The sequence below is a fragment of the Azolla caroliniana genome, unplaced genomic scaffold (assembly GCF_043228905.1).
Source record: "Azolla caroliniana isolate FFs.n. ecotype wild unplaced genomic scaffold, voAzoCaro1.0.p SCAF_21, whole genome shotgun sequence".
In the NCBI taxonomy this organism is placed as follows: domain Eukaryota; kingdom Viridiplantae; phylum Streptophyta; class Polypodiopsida; order Salviniales; family Salviniaceae; genus Azolla; species Azolla caroliniana.
In genome coordinates, this window is record NW_028230456.1 from 10,996,380 (window position 1) to 11,010,199 (window position 13,820).

The following is a 13,820-nucleotide window of genomic DNA, read 5'->3' on the forward strand; positions in this document are numbered from 1 at the left end:
CATGAACCCCGAGAAACAGAATCACTATAATCGCGAGGAAATACAACAATGAGAATCTCAAGGCAATGACCTATGAGTTAACCTTTGTCAGATCAACGACTACAGAGTTACTCACATTCTTACACACACACACACTCTCTCTCTCTCTCTTCCGAGTTATAGAGGCGACAACCTTTTCTAACTATCTGACAATAATAATGATCAACAATCACCTAATAAAGTTTGCCCTAGTTGCATTTATACTTATGCAACTTTCTAGATATTTACAAATATAGCCCACATGGGGCACATTTAGGCTATTTACAAATATAGTCTCCCAAATCGGTTATATAATCGATTCTCAAATTACCCATGGGTTTTCGATTCAGTTCATTCTCTTCTTCCCATTCGGAGGGACATGTTTTCCCAACAATTAGTGCACCTCAAGGAGTCTTTTTTCTTGACTGAGATAACTGGGACATTGCAAGGAGATCTATTATAACGAATGTGATCCATCCTTAAGTAATCCTAAAGTTGTATTGAGATCTCATCCTCTTCAATTTTTATACTATGTTGATAAGGTGGAATGCACTAATAGGAGCATCACGTGGTATGGGATTTACTTTACAGTGAAACACTAGATCTAAGTGAGGAATGAAATCATTGAAAGCATTTGTGATTGAATCCAGTAAGTAATCTTGGTTCACGAAAAGCAAGTTCATACCATGAGTAAGAAAAGAAATGACTCTTTTTTTACACCATGAAAGGGAGCCGGTGAATGGATAGATACATACATACATACATACAATTGGTTAACTCGAGAAGAGAAGAAGAATGTGAAATGCCCAATTCACAATATGATTTGATTATATCATTACCAGGCAGCGTAGGCTGTAGCGTAGCGTGATGCTGAATGTTGTGGTCATCCCTCCCTCTCCCCCTGCAGCGCTAGAAAGAAAGCATTGCAAAATCTTTTTGAGAACCCCGACTGAATCTTTTGGATGGAGGCGGAGGAGGAGGCTATTCTACTCTTCTCTACTCTACTCTACTCTACTATGGGCAGGCAGGGCAAATGCATGCTTGCTTGGCTTCTCTTCCAACAATAGAAATGTTGCAACTTCTACGGACTCTTCTATAATATCTGCACGAGTCACCGAATAATGATGGATGCCTTCACAGAAGTACGACATTTGATGCATGCATGCATGCATGCATCCATCCATGTAAGATTCGATAGTTGAGGGAAGGAAGGTGAAGGAAATGCAGGGAACACAGAGCTTAGCTGCGCTTTCTTCCTCTTGACCGAGGATTAGAGCATGAAAGTAACGTATGCAAACTAATGACCCAGGTAACAGCATCAGTTACAAAGGAGATGGGAGTGAGTGTCAGTGTGTTTTCTCTACAGCTCCCTCCCTCCCTCCCTCATCATCAGCTGCAAGGACAGACTCACAACCTATCGATATCCACAGCATTGGGCCTGGGGATGCATGCATGGTATAAAACAGAATTTATGCACTCGTCACAACAAAGTGCACGAATGTCAAATTTCGGGCTCGGAAATCATGTGCTGAGATGAAAGGCAAGCTGTACAGTGACCATGGCCACCTTCGTGGAAATCTGAATTGGTTGCAAACAGAGCTCTTCAATGGCAATGCTGACATTACTATGTATGCCAAACTTGGCTACCTTGCAAAAGCTCAAATGGTATTTGACATGCTCCCAGTTAGGGATCTTGTCTCATGGAATGTACTCATTGCTGGTTATGGAAAATCTGAGAAAGCATTGACTTGTTATCGACTTATGCAAGTAGAAGGCATATCACCAGATGCTTTCACTTATGTAAGTATCTTAAATGCATGTGGGGCTTTTCGAAAGGTAGAAAAAGGGAGAATGTTGCACAAGGAGATTGTCATGAGAGGGCCTTTTGAATGCAATGTAGTTGTTGGCAATGCGCTTCTTGATATGTATGCCAAATGTGATTCTCATTTAGAAGTACAGAAAGTTTTCGACAGCCTTCCCATCCGAGATGTGATCTCATGGAATGTGATAATTTATGGGTATGCTAAAAATCATGATGCTCACAAATCAATAGAATGTTTCAAAAGGATGCTGATTCAGGGATGCCCTCGGAATGCAGTGACATATGTTTCTGTCCTCAAGTCTTGCTCTAGTTTTCAGGGAATAGACAAGGGCAAAGAAATACATACTGAAATTATACAACAAGGGTTGCTGGAAAGAAATGTTGTCCTTGGAAATGCGCTGGTTAATATGTATGCAGAGTATGGATGTTTGCACCAAGCACATGAAGCATTCGATAAGCTTCCTGTACAAAACGTGGTTTCGTGGACTTCACTGATTGCAGGGTATGCCAAACATGATAAAAATGAAGAAGCGATTCAATGTTTTGACCAAATTCAACTCAAGGGTATCGTCCCAAATTCTGTTACATTTCTTTATGCTTTGAAAGCTTGTGGGAATCTTGGTGCTGTAGACAAGGGCACTGTAATACATATCGAAATAGCTAGGAAAGGATTACTTGGGACTGATCCTATGGTGTCCAATGCCATAGTAGACATGTATATTAAATGTGGTTTCCTTGGAAAAGCACAAGAGGCTTTTTATGATCTTGAAGCTCAAGATGAGATCCTTTGGACTGCTTTGATTGCAGGGTATGTGAGGCATGGTCTTTACCACGAAGCCTTGCAGTGTTTTGAAAGCATGCAGATCGAGGGAATCCCTCCAAATTCAGTGACATTTGTCTCTATTTTAAAAGCATGTGGAAGTATTGCAGCAGCAGATGGAGGCAGCAAAATATATTCCAAAGTCTGTGAAAAGGGACTACTTAGAAGTGATGTGGTGGTTGGAAATGCTGTGATTGATATGTTTGTGAAGTGTAAGTTGCTTTCAAAAGCACAATCAGTGTTTGATGAGCTTCATATTCGTGATTTGATATCATGGACCACGTTGATTGCGGGATACATCGAGCATGAAATGGCAGAGGAAGCAATTATCTGTTTCCAACAGATGCAGTTGGAGGGTTTCTCTCCAAACGGTACTACATTTGTATGTATTTTGAAAGGCTGTGGTATTCTTGGAGCTGTAGGAATGGGAACAAAAATATATGGGGAAATAGCCAGCAAAGGAATCTCAGATAGAAACCCTTTTGTGGGCAATGCACTGGTAAACATGTACGCAAAATGTGGTTTGCTTCACAAAGCACAGGAAGTATTTAACATTATTCAAGTTAGAGATGTGGTTGCATGGACAGCTTTGATCACAGGATACGTCCAGCTTGGTGATAATCTGAATGTTTTCCATATATTTGACACAATGAAAGTAGAGGGCATAAAGCCAGATTGTGTCACATATCTTAGTATTCTGAGTGCATGTAGTCACATGGGTCTAGTGGATATGGGCCACATCTATTTTAATTTTATGGTTGAAGAGTATAGTGTAGGTCCTGCACTTGAGCACTACACTTGCATAATAGATCTGCTAGGCCGAACTGGTAATGTGGACTGTGCATTAGATACACTGAAGAAAATGCACTATCCAGCTGACGTTGTATTGTGGCATGCAGTATTAGATGCTAGTAGGAAGTTGGGTCATTTGGAGCTAGCAAGAATGGTGTATGAACAAACAATGTGATTCAACAACAAAGGTTTATTAATTGCATGTGTGAAAAAATATTTACTAGCGATATTGATGCTAGTAATGTCAATAAATTGTTAATCGACTTACTTGCCATTTGAAAAAGCTGGCGCTGCTTCGTCTGATCCTACTACTTAACTATTGCATTATATTTGGCTTTAACCTCTTAGGCCTTCAAAATGCCAAATCCTACAACAATTCCAATTAGGATTTACTTAACTATTGCATTATATTTGGCTTTAACCTCGTAGGCCTTCAAAATGCCAAATCCTACAACAATTCCAAGTATGGTGACAATGCTACTATTCAGGAACAACCGACTTCTTAAATATAATAAATGATCACGTCCACGTTGTCAATTTATCACCACATGTATTCTTAGAGTGCACATTTTGTGTTGGCACCCCAAATGAGGAGTAGCTATAGTGAACCTTGGATCATATGGGTTGATGAGGTGTCAATGTAGGAAATAGTAGATTAATAGGACAAAATGTATTTAGTAAGGAGGGAAGTTGGGAATGCTACTATTCAGGAACAACTGACTTATTAAATATAATAAATGATCACGTCCACGTTGTCAATTTATCACCACATGTATTCTTAGAGTGCACATTTTGTGTTGGCACCCCAAATGAGGAGTAGCTATAGTGAACCCTGGATCATATGGGTTGATGAGGTGTCAATGTAGGAAATAGTAGATTAATAGGACAAAATGTATTTAGTAAGGAGGGAAGTAGGGTAATAATGGGATTAACTAGAATAATATTCTTTGTAGGCAACTTAAGATGTACTTAGTCTTGAAATATGTGTCGTTGACATTAAGATAAGTACTATCTAACACTAGGGAGTTGGGTCATATTAAGTGACAAGTCAATTGATAGAACAGGAATATCCTGCACATTGAAGGTGACAATGAGACACTGAGATCAAACAAAGAATATAAATATCCACTCTTTTCTTACACAATGCTTGTGACTATTATCTATTCCCACTAATTTTGTAGTCGACTAGTCCAGATTCCATCTTAGCTCTAAGGTACAACATTGGTGAACTACCATTGTGAGCTACTCTCCTGTAATATATATCTTTGTGAGTGTAACTCTATATGCCTATCAAGTTGATTCTCAATATTTCTAACATGACCTTCAACTTGGGAAAAATTAATCTTGCTAAAGTAGTGTCATGGCATGGCCTATGATGGATGGAATGTTATCAACATCTTGAATATCTCTAGGAATGCTTGAAAACCTTTTAGTCATATCTGATGTTTTCAATGCCTAAACTTTTCTTTGCATTTCCAGAAGATTCTAACCTCCTATTTCTAGAGTTCTCTATAATCTCTTTTGAGTTGATGTCAACTATAACACTTTTGTTAAGTTACTCTCTGTTCGCTCGAATTTTAGTTTTGTTCATGAAAGTTCTACAGTACTCATGCACCATTTTAGTCTATCTTGTTTGTGATAGGCATACATATCCATTTCCTTCATTTTATATATACATAGAGAAGCCCAAAATTGACCACTTGAGTAACATGAATAAATTGTAGGAGCAACATTAGCAATAGAACATCAATCAAGTGAAACAAAAAGTATTGAGACGGATGCCTTGCATGTGTCCTGGAGTGACACTATACGTGTGTGGCTTAGTGATGTGGATGTAAACTGCGTCACTATGGTGTCACACTGTTAGCAACGTATTTTGAATAATCAACATGATTTCTTCATTGTTGAATCAACCAATCTTTTGAATAATCAACTGTATAACAAGTATCAAGTCGCTTTCCAATCGATTAGCTACATTTTTTTCTTGTATCATTCGGCTCATCATTAAGTTGACCATATCCACATGCACATTGCTCTCAGCCATTTCTTTGATCAAAGACTCCCCCTTGATGAAATTTCACGTTAGGTTCACCAAAGTTTGTCATAGAGTTTGTGATTGATGTGTCAAACCATTAGAGTTATGAATGAGAAGAGTTTGTAAAAGCAAGGGAGAGATGAGCACATACAAGAGATGGAGATAGTGTAGGATTAAAGAAGCAAACAATATATAAAAAGGATATGCTTTATTAAATTAGGAATACAATATTTTATGTACCAAAATTAAAACATTTAACCATAAAGATGACACTTTATCTCTCCCAAATGTGGAAGGTTGGTAGGTGTGTGCTTATGCGGAAGCGTATGAGAACCTGTTTGCGTACTTGAAAAACAACACAGAAAGGGAGGAAGGTAGAGACTTACACAGAAACGAGCTTTAATGGAAAGATTTATTACGTTCTCTTTTTCTCTCACTTAGAGACTTGATACAATGTGTATCTCCCTCTTTACAACGTTAGGTTATTGCTTATATACTAAGCCCTAACTAGGTGTACGAGTTCATACTCGGACAAATACAAGTTGGAAGGAGTCGGCCTTTTATGCCAACAAACTCCCCCGTAAAAGGACTACTCTTTATTGCATATACAAATGTTTGGGGTTATCTCCCCCGTAAATCTAGATTACAAGATTATCCTAAATTTACATTACAAGTTAGTCAGCACGCGGCCGAGTCGGCCGAGTTATAGTAATTGTAGATATAGTTGTTCCGATTAGGTCTTATCTACTGTCCCTCGTTCGGCTTTCTTCTACTCGGTCGCTTGTCGTAGTCCCATCTTCATCCTCAGTGCTCCGAAGCGTAGATCTGGGAGTGGCTTCGTCAGGCAATCAACGATGTTCACCTCGGTGTCGATTTTCCGGATTTCGAGCTTCTTCTCCGTTACGAGCTCGCGGATGTGATGATACCGCACCTCAATATGCTTTGTCTTTGCATGGTAGACGGGATTGTTGATGAGGTGTATTGCGCTTTGTGAGTCGCAATGGATGGTTGGCAATAACTGGTCGTTTCTGCTTGTATTTGAGAAGTCAGCAGGCAGTCGGTGCAACCAGATCGCTTCCGATGCTGCTATGTACTTGGCTTCTGTGGTAGACAGAGCCGTGCACTCTTGAAGTTTCGACCTCCATGATATTGCACCACCGCCATAGGTGAAGATGTAGCCTGATGTCAATTTCCGATTATCTATATTTCTAGCATAGTCAGAATCAGTGTAGCCTTCAACTTCGATTGAGGATGTCAAACCGAAAGTCAGCTGTGTATCTTTGGTCCCTCTCAAGTACCCGAAGATGTGCTTGACGGCCTCCCAATGATTTCGTGCTGGGTTTGACATGTACCGACTGACCACTCCTACAACATAGGTCGGGTCGGGTCGGGTCGTAACCATTGCGTACATGATACTTCCTACGGCCGATGCGTAGGGCATCTTTCCATTAAGCTCTCTCTCCTTGTTCATTGAAGGAGAGTCTCTATCCGATAGTCGGATCAATGTCGGAAGCGGTGTTGGTGCTGGCTTCGCATTCTCCATGTTGAAGCGCTTCAGCACCTTCCGGATATAGTCGGACTGGGAGAGTCGGAGAAGAGTCTTGGTCGTCCGATTTCGCTCGATCCTCATGCCCATTATGTGTCGGGCTTGTTCGAGTTCCTTCATCGTGAACTTGTTGTGAAGGCTCCGCTTCAACTTTCCGATCTCTACTTGATTGCTTCTTGCAATCAGCATGTCGTCGATATATAGGATCAAATAGATCTTGGACTCATCGGCTAGTTGCCAAACATACATACATGGGTCGGAGTCAGTTCTGTGGTATCCAGGTTTCTTGATGTAAGAGTCAAACTTCTGGTACCACATGCTCAACACTTGTTTCAAGCCATATAGACTTTTCTTTAATCAACATACGAGGTGTCTTTCATCCCCAATCGCCAAAAAGCCTGCGGTCGAGACATGTAGATGTCTTCTTCTAGATTTCCGTGTAGGAATGCCGTCTTTACGTCCATCCACTCAAGCTCAAGATCTTCTGTCACTACAACTCCTAGTAGAAGTCAGAGGGTGATCATCTTGACTACTGGTGAGAATATCTCATCGTAGTCGACCCCATGTTCTTGCTTGAACCCTTTCGCAACAAGCCGAGCTTTGTAATTTTTTCTGAGTCAGATACATACTTGTATCGGAATACCCATTTGCAAGGTAGCGGCTTTCTTCCAGCTCGTAGTTCGACCAACTCCGAAGTTTGATTCTGGTGAATTGAGTCCATTTCGGATTTCATGGCTTGTAGCCATGTTTCAGCATCTGGTGCGGCCATAACTTCTTCATATGTGCTTTGTTTGCATGCATCAGTGTAGTTGACATAGTTGAGGCCTGATTGGTAGAACTCTATTTGCCTTTGAGCTCATCTAGATCTCCTGGGTACCGTCATGATGTGACGTGCTTGAGAGTGGGAAAAACCGGCGAAAGGGGGGGTCACAATGTGCATGTGCAAGAAAAGGGAAAAGAAAGGGCGGAAAGGATGTATAGAAGCTCGTGTAAAAAGTAAGAGAGAGGAGAGATAAACAGTAGAGGGGAGACAGGCTAAGAATTTATAAAGATAGAATTATATATTATATAAGAGAGAGTTAATGGGCTAGTGGATAGTCATATTGACTTCTAGCTAGAGGTGCACGATTCAAATCTAGTCTTGCAATGCAGTGTGATTTAAGGAATTTTATTCCTTTTGCATTGAAGACAAAATTGGCGACCCCCCTTCTTTTTTTCCTATAAAAGGAGGTCAAGGGGGGCTCATTGAGGAGGACGTTTTGGGAGGAGGAGACTATCGCCATTTTTCATTCGGAGCTCTTCATCTTCTTCTTCACCACTTCTCTTCATCTCTTCATACCCCTTCATCCCCTCATCGCCACGTGCTCGTCTTTTTCGCATTTGCACTCAAAGTGCTCGTGAGCCGAAGCTTCGTTGGTTTGACGTTGCTTCGCCCCGTTTGTCGTTGTGAGCCCGTGTGCTCGCCGTTCGAGTGGTTGTGGGTCATCTTCGCCGTGTTCGGTTTTGCTCGTCTCTAAGGGCATTTAGTATTTATGTTTTGATTGAGCTTGTAGTTGACTAGAAGTTGCCATTGTAATCAAACCCTATTTTATAAAGGGTCCTCTAGCGTTGGAATCGAACACGGTGTCATGAAGAAAACCGTCCACGAGCGGAATCCGTGCACCGGAGCGTAGAAACCGACTCTTCGTGCACGTGCGCCTTAAGTTGTACGTAGGAGATCCTAGGTAGATTCGGTAGGTAGGGAGTAAAGGGGAAACGGCTCCTTCCTTTCCTATAAAAGGAGGGAGACAAGGAGGGTAGAGGGATCGCGGAGAGTCGAGGACGAAGTGCTGTCGGTTTGCGTGCGAAGGCTTCTCTCTCTCTCTCTGGTTCGCAAACTCCATAGCTTCCTTCTGTGCAGGTTTCGGGAGGCTCGCGCTGCTCTGAGGAATGCCCGAGTGCTTCCGGCAGCACCTCCAACCTGTCCCTGTCTTTCTGTGTGTTTACGAACAGGTATCGGCATCTGTTCGCCAGCCTGTTCGGTTGTAACCGACTTCGTGTTTTGTTGTCTTCATGTTCTTGTTGTTTGTCTTTGTAAATACATACATACATTTGTGTCTTTCTGTGTCGCTGTCCCACTTGCGTCTTTGCGTCGAAGGGCCGTGTCCCTATGGATCTACGCTCGCACGTAGAGGGTTCTTCCCCTTCCTCTCTCGCTCTTTGGTACAGGACCCCCGAGGTTCCGCCTCATTCCACGCATCCGCGAGGAATACCTCGACATCTTTGGTGAACCCGACGTGAAGGAGGCGGCAGAAGAGCAGAAGATGAGGGGGTCGGATCTTGCGGAGGCCATGGCTTCGGCCGTGGATCGGATATTGAGCACACGCGAGGGCACCGGCGCCCTCGACAGAGCCATTGAGGCGGTTGTCGGTACGATCGGCCGTTTCAGCGGAAAGGATGCTACGAAGTATTTGGCGTCCTACGGGGCGGAAATGCTGATGCGGGACATTCCGGAAGAGAGGTGTCTTGCCGGGTTCCCTTGAGTGGCGATGCCGAGCATCCATGCGGAGGTGCTCGAGGTACGGGCGGAGAGCCGTACCTGGGAGGAGTTCGAAGGCCGACTCCTAGAGAAATATGGGCTGGATGACGCGCTCCGGCTTTCGAAACGGGACTTCATGGAATGGGTGGAGTCCCTCGGCAAAGGAAGAAACGCGTCGGCACTCCTCCGGGAGTTCGAAGAACGCTTTGCGCGCCTTTCGGCGCTTGACCGAACTATCCTGGATACGAGCCGGGTCCCACTGTTCGTCAAGTCGGTGGACGAGCGGGACCAGGATCAAGTCGGCTCCTTGCTGGAAACTGAAGACGGGTTGACAACCGACTGGGCTGCGGTTAAGAGAGTCTGTGGCCGTTTCGACAAACGGCGAGAATGGGCTGACAACGGGGCGGCCGGTGCGGGCTCTGTTACAGCAAGGAGGCTTGAACCGGCGCCGCAAGTACGAAGGGAAGAAACCCGGGAATGGCTCGAAATCGGTCCAGCTTCGACCGGCATGGTCAATGGCTCGTCCGGAGGAGCAGCGCTGGAGGAGTTGACGCGGGCGATAAAGGATCTCCAGATCGCCCAGACTCGAAGGGAAGGCGGCGAACCGGCTCGTGACTGACGGCCGATAGTAGGGAACAGGTGCATGTGGTGCGACGAGGTCGGCCACATCCGGAAGGACTGCGGCGATTTCGCAGAAGCGTTGAGGAGCCAGGTGGTGTACCTGTGGGAAGGCCGGGTGCACGCCGGCGACACCAGAAGGGCCCTAAACCGAAACGACGGACGAGGAGGTATGAAGAGACTGATGGAAGAGGCAGCGGCCCGACACGTGGAGGCCATCCACTACTCGGCGTCGGCCGACATTCGGGTCGGGGGCAGCGAGGCCCGAAAGGAGGGCAAAGACGGATTCTGGTCGGCAATGCTGGAAGGTCTTGCCGGCGCACGGCCAAGGAAAGACGAAACGGACCGTGCTGAGAGACGGGTCCGGGAAATAACCGGGTGGAGCGATCCGGTCGAGGAGAAGACGGGCTTCGTAGAAGCCGCCTGCCGGAACTACGAGGCTCTGGTAGAAGACAAGCAAGTGGGGAAAGCCGGAGCGGACGGGCCCTCACAATGGTACGAGACCCGATTCGGGCAACGACGGAACGATGCCGGCGGGTCCAACTCGCAAGACAACCCCAGGAAGGGCGGATACCGACTGGGGACGGAGATAGAAAGGACTACGGACCTACGAAAGGTCCTAGAAGAACGGATCCTCGACAACAAAGTGGAGCTGTCATTGCGAGAGGTGTTAGGGATCGCCAAGAAGGAGTTCCACGACTCCATTGTAGACTTGGTGAAACGGAAGAGGCTGTCGACGGAGACGGATCCGGAAAGACCGATAGAGGTGCGGACGACGCACATCGACGACTCGGCGCTGGCGGATGAGTGGGCGGAGAGCCACTATTCGAGGCCACACTGGGCCCGAGCGACCACGGAGACCCCGGTAAGGATTGGAGAGGTTCAGGAACCGGTGGTGGCGTTGGTTGACCACGGTTCGGAAATAAACCTGATGTCCATGGACTTTTATAAGAAGGGAAAGTGGCCGATCAACACCAAGCATGGGTGGAAGATACGGGCGGCGATGCGCGCCACCGAGGAATTACACGGGGCCTGCCCGAACGTGCGAGTCAAGATCGGCGACGTCGAGATTGACCAGCACTTCTTCGTACAGGAGACGTCCTCGCACCCGGTCATATTAGGTGAACCATACATCACGGCGGCGCGGATGGAGACCAAAGTGCTGGACAACGGGTCGGCCTACGCGAGGGTCAAAAGCCAGGACGGGCGCCATTCAGTTCAGTTTCTGACGGTGCGGCCGAACCACGAGAGAAACCGCGAATCCCTCGGTGGCGAGAACCGGGAGGATTTTTAGAGAGGGCTGCCAAGGCGTGGGGCCGAGACAGTCCGGACACTCGGGAAAGACCCCACGATTGTACGATAGGTAGGAGATTTTGCTTCTCCGACAACGGAGGGTGTATGATAGTCGGCATCGTTGGCCGAGAAAAGACAAGGGTGGAAGAGCGACTTCGAGCGTGCGGAGTTCTCGGCCCGGACGAGGAAATCAGCGGAGCCGTGGAGGCGGTCTCCTTCGATGACACCTTGCGGATGCTGAGGAAGGTAGCCGGAGAAGACCTTAACGAAGACCGGACGATACCGGTATGTTCCGAAGAGATGTACGAAGTCGTCGCGAACTTCAGTCGGGGGCTCGGGTCGGATTGGACGGCCCGAGTTAGCACAAAGTACAAGGTTGTGGACCGGAAGGTAAGGCCAGTCGCGGCACCCTTACCGGAGGGCAGCGAGTCCCGGATTAGAGGGGTTGCGTCGAACCCCAGTTTACGAGATCCGGCCTGCATAGGACACACCTTCACCGACGGAACGCTCTGGGAGCTCAAAATCGGTGGGGGCGGGTTCCTACTACCGGCGGAGGAAGACCGGTTTCGGAGAATGCTCGGAAGGCACGGGAAAGCCTTCGCATTCTCACCGGAAGAGATCGGGTGCGTGGACCCGACGATCGTGGAGCCGATGGTGATATTCACGGTACCGCATGTACCGTGGAATCTCAAGCCGATTCCAGTACCGAAAGTGTTGGGATTACGGTCCCTCCGGATGGGATGGTCGGATGTCCGGAGATGAATGACGACAAGCCCGGTTGCGGTTTCGGAACCGGATGATGAAGACCCCGACTTCGGAGCCGGACGACGAATGTACCCGGAGAGAGATCCGGATGCGGGGACATATCTGTGAATATGTTTGCCAAGGGCCCTTGAGGCTATAGTTGTAAATAGCCCTAAAGTCATATGTGTATAAATATGACTTAGGGCAAACAGTTTTATGTTGCTACTCATTTTTCTGTTTTTCCACTCAAGAGGAGTGAAGAGAGAGCAGCCGTGAGAGAGATAGAGCGTGAGAGACGAAGAGGTCGACGCCTCTGTGTAATTCCGCCGCCTGTGGCGAGGACAGCGAGCTCAAGGTCGTCGCCTTGCAGCTCGCCATTGTATATTTCTCTGTGCATAGTTTTGGTTCGGAGTCTTGTACTCCCGTGGTTTTTTTCCCGTACAGGGTTTTCCACGTTAAATCGTGTGTCCACTTATTTACTTTTGCATTTCCCATTTTCTGCAACAACGATTCGTGTGTTTCCTTGGTTGTGGCCGAGAGGTGAAGTTTGGAAAGTGTCGATTATTTCCATCAATTTGGTATCAGAGCGAGCTGCTGCAGAAAATGGAAGGCGGCGGCAGCGGGCAGCCGGGGATGATGGTGCTGAATGCGCAGAATTACGCCGACTGGAAGATCAAGATGGAGGATCTTCTGATTGTTCGGGACCTGTACGAACCGATTGACAGGTCGGAAATACCGAAGGGGGTACTTGAGTCGGAATGGAGGCTTCTGAACCGGAAAGCCGTTGCAACCATTCGGCAATACGTCGACGTGAGCGTTCTACAACATGTGGCGAACGACATCAACGCATATGAGATGTGGCGGAAGCTGTCGGGCCTCTACGAGAGGAAGAATGCGTTGAACCGGACCTCCCTGATGAGGAAGATAGTGAACCTCAAGTACCGGGACGGCGAGAGTATGGTGGAACACGTAAGCACGTTCATGGGATTCGTGAACCAGCTTGCGGCGATCAAGTTCCCGCTGGAGGATGCAATGCAAGCCATCATTCTGATGTGTACATTGCCGGAAAGCTGGGAGAACTTGGTGGTGACTCTCAGCACCTCCTGCACGGAAGATAACTTGTCCCTACAAACGGTAAAGACAAGTATTTTGAACGAAGAAGCGCGTCGGAGAGATAAAGAACCGGCCTCCGACTCGAAGGCGCTGCTTACCGAATCGGAACGGGGAAGACAATGGAACCGGAGTCCGCAAAGACGGGAGAAGTCGGGGACCCGGTCGCAGTCAAGAGGAAGACCCACATGCTTCCACTGTGGGAAGCCGGGGCACTTCCGGAAGAATTGTCGGCATTACCGAAAGGACAACGGAGCCGACGACACCGATTCGAAGAAGTCTTCGGAACGGAACGGTGCTTACCGGGGAGCCACGGACCGGAATGGTTCGGATCGGCGAGGGCAGGACCGGAAAGGAACGACGGCACTCGCGGCAAGTGAAGAGGAGATCATGCTCATCACCGAAGAAGGTGAACTAAACATTGTCGGCGATGAGACTACCTGGGTGGTCGATTCTGGAGCGTCGTTCCACCTGACCCCGGAAAGAAGATACTTCTCATCCTAC

The 13,820-nt window shown here is 46.8% G+C and overlaps 1 protein-coding gene across 1 annotated transcript; it reads left to right on the top strand.

Moving 5' to 3' along the window:
- Positions 1-1,551: 1,551 nt before the first annotated feature.
- LOC147850627 (pentatricopeptide repeat-containing protein At3g09040, mitochondrial-like) lies at positions 1,552-3,627 on the top strand. Its single transcript, XM_087336279.1, has one exon. The coding sequence runs from the start codon at positions 1,552-1,554 to the stop codon at positions 3,625-3,627; it is 2,076 nt and encodes a 691-aa protein (XP_087192405.1).
- The last annotated feature ends 10,193 nt before the right edge of the window (positions 3,628-13,820 follow it).